At 36.7% G+C, this 6,000-nt stretch overlaps 1 protein-coding gene across 2 annotated transcripts in view; it reads right to left on the bottom strand.

Annotated features, from left to right (window-relative positions):
• Window positions 1–242: 242 nt before the first annotated feature.
• ccny (cyclin Y) overlaps window positions 243–6,000 on the bottom strand; it is a 65,867-nt gene continuing 60,109 nt past the window's right edge. For both annotated transcript variants that reach the window (XM_060869594.1, XM_060869595.1), the window contains one exon: window positions 243–5,266. In XM_060869594.1, coding sequence (XP_060725577.1) covers window positions 5,150–5,266 — 117 coding nt within the window. In that variant the 3' untranslated portion in view covers window positions 243–5,149. The remainder of the gene's footprint in view (window positions 5,267–6,000) is intronic.

The following is a 6,000-nucleotide window of genomic DNA, read 5'->3' as shown; positions in this document are numbered from 1 at the left end:
CAACCCCCATGTGCAGCACGAAGCACGGTGGTGGTAGCATCCAGTTAACTTTACCCATCAACTTTTTGTTTCTTTGCTTTTTTGTGATTTCTATCAGTTTCCACCGACCTGCTAATTCAATATAAAGATTTATAAAGAGCCTGAAAACTGATAGAAAATCACAGACAGGTACATTACAGTCATTTTAACAGAGAAAAAAATATTCTCCTTTATATAATGTTTGATGCCATTAAAAAAAGTCATTTTAAGTTAAAAATCAATAAATTCCTTTAATTTACCGATTGACAGTGCAGGCTCCGAACAGCATGCACCACACAAAGGCCTACAGTTCACAAGTAAGACTTCTGAAAATACACAACATTTTTTATGTACTTTAGGTACTGATGACAAATGTATTACATAAAAGAACAATTTATAATCAATAGAAGCAATAAAAGAAACAATAGTGAGATAAATATCAACCATTTCTCTAGAATTGCTTTTTCTGTTTCGACACAAAAGGAATAACAAAAGCAATGCTATTGCAAAGTCCACAAAGGGAAGGGAGAGAAAAGAAAAAGAAAAAAAAAAAAAAAAAGAAAGTCCGACAGAGCGCACGCACTTTCAGCACGACTTACTGTGGAGCTCTGCGTGACGGCAAAATAATAACAAATTCAACAAAAGCAAAACGACAGACTCGTGCACTTCGCAATGGTGGCACGCAAATTCAGTCACTTTATCATCCCAAGAACTTCTCTTTTCTATATTTAAAAAAAAAAAACAAACAAAAAAAAAAAACCTGATCATTGCCTTAATTCCTCCCTCATCCTCATCATCACTCTGATTCACTACGAGATGATTAAACGATGAGATGAATACTGACTGCTTATAAATATCTCAGCATTATATTTAAACTATGATCTTCTCCAAACAGAGTATGTACACTGTACAAAATTTATATATACGTATTTAAAAAAGGTAGAATTTTCGTGTAATGATTCGAAAATCATTAAAAAGCTGAGCTGGTTGGTGTCGGAAGAAGAAGAAGATGAATACCAGACTGTCATCTCTAGATGGAGAATGAATAGCATTATTACATGAATATTGGTGAAAATAGACACAGATCAGGATAATAATAATAATAAAAAAAAAAAAAAGATTTACATTTTTTTTTGAAGATTTCAAATCATCAAAAAAATCTAATTGGCTGAGACTCATCCAAAGCTTATGTATTAATCCACCAAAATAAAACCAACAAACCACTTCAGCCCCTGTTCTGTTCACAGAATAAAATATCTTTGCCCTGTTATGTTGCTTAGCAACCAAATCTTCTAACCCCAAACTTTCTAAGCCGGGACATGCGAAGAAAAGAATTTCACTGTGCTGCTGTGTGTATGAGACAAATCAAGGTTTCTACTTCATTAATAATAAAAGTAAATATTCACTGAAAGTTTGATTTCTGTCTGTTTCACCAGTGTTTCATGTAGAGCTTAAGAAAGCACTTAACCACCATAAAAATCACACAGCTTTCTATATCCTGGCCCCCGGAGAAACTTCCGTCTCCGTTAAAGGCATTGCTAGACTTTTTTGGAGATGATAAAATGACTTCTTGCGAAGTAACACGGCAAACTGTAGAACATCAAAACCGACTTGATAGAACATTGAAATCAGCACTCAAAATAATAGTAATAATAATAATAATAATAAAAAATAATACGAACTCATATTGCAACCTTCACTCGTGAATTAAAACAAGGAGATATGAAACATCTGTTTGAGGAGAAGTGTAATCATTTCTCTGTAATCTGCGTATTGCTTGGTGTTTGAATCTGAAATGAGGTCGATTTATCAAGCTCATAAAACCGTTCACGCCAAGGTTCTGCAAGTCATCTTTCCTTTCTTTCTTTTTTTTATTTTTATTCTCTCTACCGAAATCAGTCCATTTTTTCAAAATGAGTCCATTTCTTCAGCCATCATGCCATCATCAGGTTCTCAACTGAACCAGAACGCTACATTTCCACCTTCTTACATAATACCTTCTGTGTGGCTTGTATTTATTAGACTATGGCCTTTAAGAGAAAAACACCAGGACACCTGAAAATAGGACCTGGATGAAACTCTGTGGTGCTTCTGCTTTAATACAAAACCGTTCTGGCGTCTCGGTAAAAGACAAGCAGCATGTTTACAGCGTGAACAGGAATCCACTCGTAATCACCTGATACTCAAATTTGCTACTTATTTTATTAAGTGAAGTTTCATTTATTTATTTTTTTTTTCAAAGATTTTTTTTTTTATACTGAATCATAAAATAAACGTTCAAATAAATAACGGTTCGATCCTAAATACGACAAGCGTGTCAAGCGGTGATTAGCGAAAATGTGTTTCAGTGAAATATGAAAGATTCTTGTTGCAGAATGTAAGCTTAAAATTTTTGATGATTTTTGAAGAATTTATACAAAGCGTAAGCAGACTGCGGTCTTTAATTTCTGAGACAAAATATATATATAAAAAAAATTAAACTAATATAATTGATTACCGAGATCGAACCTGTAATCAATCACTGGATTTTTGCTCTTCGCAGCAACGTGAGGAAACGTCGGGTTTGCATTGCAGTGTTAATACGTATGAATTTATTATATATACGGATTAACGTATTAAAATTAAATGTATGTAGAGCTGAGGTGTTCGAATTAACAAAAAGAAACGAGAAGAATATTTCAGAAGTTGATACTGTGAAATGAAGAGTTCATCTGTAGGCTGGCGTGAAAGAGCAAAACGAACTAAAGATGCAAGAGCAAATTCAGAACCAGATCCACATCAACGTCAGGGTGATACGGAAAGCGGAGATGATTAGTCAATACCGCCTGCTCACCATGGATTGACCTTCCCAAAAAATAAATAAATTAATTAAAAAAACAAAAAAAATTATAAATTTCACCATTTCAGACTGTTTATTTATTTAGTATTAACTAAAAGAATTAAAGGGTTTAATGTGATGTCATGTGTTCTTAACTCGTCGGGAATCATTTCCGATTGCTCATACTCTTATTAATGACAACAAATTTAAAATTAATGCACTTAAATTCATTCATTCATTCATTCATCTTCTACCGCTTATCCGAACTACCTCGGGTCACGGGGAGCCTGTGCCTATCTCAGGCGTCATCGGGCATCAAGGCAGGATACACCCTGGACGGAGTGCCAACCCATCGCAGGGCACACACACACTCTCATTCACTCACACAATCACACACTACGGACAATTTTCCAGAGATGCCAATAAACCTACCATGCATGTCTTTGGACCGGGGGAGGAAACCGGAGTACCCGGAGGAAACCCCCGAGACACGGGGAGAACATGCAAACTCCACACACACAAGGCGGAGGCGGGAATCGAACCCCGACCCTGGAGGTGTGAGGCGAACGTGCTAACCACTAAGCCACCATGTCCCCCTTTGCACTTAAATTAAATTTGAAAAATTTTCCTATTTGCTGTTGACTCTTTAGAGTTTTGTTTTCTAAATTGTGCTTTATAGAAAACATTTCATTTATTTTTATAGATATTTTTTCCTCTCTCATTTATGTTGCCTAAATTGTTGAGTTGTCAGGATTTACTGGCATGATTTTGGTTTATGATGTGATTTCTAAATTTAGCTTACATTTTTTTATTTGTTGTAATCTTTTCTGTTTGTTGGGTTTTCTGAATTTGCTGCCATGGTTTTGGTTTACGTTGTTGCATTTTCCTATTTTTTTGTATTGTTTTTTTTTTTTCCTAAAATTATTGCTTGCTTTCCTGTATATTTCTAGTTGGTTTTCTTGCTGCACTTTCTGAAGGTTCTGTTTTTTTTTTTCCTGGATCTGCTGTCACATTTTTCTTTTCTTTTCTGGATCTGCTGGGGTTTTTTTTCTGCACCTGCTGTTTTGTTTTTTCCCCCTTAGATTAGTTGTTTTGCAATTTTCCTGGATCTGCTGCAGCAGGTATTTTTTTCATTCTGGATCTGCTGTTGTTTTTTCCCCTCTGGATTTGTTGTTTTGTCATTTTCTTGTTTTTGCCTTTCCCCCCTTAGATCTGTTTCTTCTTCTTCTCCTAGATCTGCTGTTGCGGTTATTTTCTGGAGCTGCCGTTGCATTTTTTCGCCCTAGATCTGCTGTTGGGTGCTGTTGCACTTTCTGCATTTGCTCTTGCATTCTTTTTGTTTTACTTTCATCCATTGGTTTGTTATTTTGTTTTGCACTTCTGGGTCTACACACATTTAAGTATCAACTGAAACTGCCTCAGAGCCTGTCGACAATCATGTGCACACGCTTCTTGTTTCCTTAAAGAAATGAAAAACTTTTTTATTTATTTATTTTTTTACAGTGAAAGTGTTTAGAACTAATCAGCGCTTTCATGATTTTGAAGCTCGTGGCCAGAAAAGTGTATGATTTCCTATGAAAACTTTCTCATCCCTCAGCTGGCAAAAGCTGGAGTACAGCAATCTTTTGAACCTTTTACTTGTTAACATGAACCTAGTGTACCTCAATGTAAAACAATTTAAGGTACATAATTAAACCTTTAAAGCTGTAAGAGTTATTTAAAGATGGACAGAGTATCATGTCGCCATAGAGACAAGGACAAGTACAGATTAGCAGCTTTGTTTCTTTGAGGCTGAGACTAACTGTGATATTTCACCCTTTAATCAGGTTCCTGACACCTGCATGACTTGAAACCCTGAAAATTGTAACTTTCCCAACACGACTGGAAGAGCTGTAGAAGTGGCTTATTTTGGGCTGATATTTGAATTACGTTCAGGTCAGATTGTGGCCCTGGGCTTCAGAGAGCAGGACCTAGAAAAAGAAACCTTCAAATAAAAACCAAAATTAAGAATAAGCTGAGTCGTATAATCGGATAAGACACACAGAGATGCTGGAATGCAGTCCCCGTCGTATGAGAAGTTCCTCACACTCCATCCCGCATGCTGCTCGCTTTCGTTCCTCACTCGTCACCTTTTCGAGTCTGGTCCCTGTGTCCTGTATTTACAGCAGCCAACAGAACAACAAAGACACGTTTGGAAGGTAAAATCCGCCGGGTTTTTTTGTCTGGAGCAGCCAGACAAAGAAGACAATTCTGTGGACAGTCTTTCTCTGTCTCTCTGTCTCTGGATCGGTCCTCAGCGTCACCAGACCACTGTTATGAGATGATAGCTGGAGACCATCGCACCACTGTCAGATTGTCCGTACTCACTGACCGCTTCTTGGCTGCTTTTCTCAAGTCTTTATACTTGTCATCACAGAGTCGGGAGATCGCCTGAGAAAGAAAGAGAAAAAGTCTTTAAAAGTCTTTATACCAAAGAAAGCATGGGGCAGAGAAGGTAGATGGATCAGAGGGCAGATTCATTTACTGTGTCCTCTACACACACACACACACAAACACACTCAGTCTTACACTCTCAGACTTGCACATGCTCACACTCTCTTTCATACACACACAAAGAAAGAAAGAAAGAAAGAAAGAAAGAAAGAAAGAAAGAAAGAAAGAAAGAAAGAAAGAAAGAAATACATACAACGTCTAAAAAAAGAAAGACAACCTGAAAGAAAAAGAAAGAAATAAAGAAAAAGAAAGACAAAGTCTGAAAAAAGGAGACAGTCTGAAAGAAAAAGCAAGAAATAAAGTAAAAAAGAAAGACAAACGAAAAAAAAAACGCAAGCAAGAAAGCAAGAAAGCCAAAGTCTGAAAAAGAAAGAAAGAGTCTGAAAGAAAAGGCAAGAAAGAAAGCAAAAAAAGCAAGAAAAAAGAGAGATAGAGAGAGAGAGAGAGAGAGAGAGAGAGAGAGAGAGATGTATTACAGCTGTTGGTACAGATGTTACGTGAGTCCGCATGCTAATTAACACAGCACGTGAAATGTTCCTACACTCTGATTGGCTCTCAGATCTTGAGGATATGGATTAATAAACTTTCTCTAGTGCAGGTCAATAAAGAGCAGCATTTTACCCCTTAATCTCTGAGGAGCTACAGGACAGAAGAGGAGCTACATGTCAGGT

This window comes from Tachysurus vachellii, chromosome 5 (assembly GCF_030014155.1).
Source record: "Tachysurus vachellii isolate PV-2020 chromosome 5, HZAU_Pvac_v1, whole genome shotgun sequence".
NCBI classification, from domain to species: Eukaryota; Metazoa; Chordata; class Actinopteri; order Siluriformes; family Bagridae; genus Tachysurus; species Tachysurus vachellii.
This window is presented reverse-complemented; position numbering and strand designations above follow the sequence as displayed.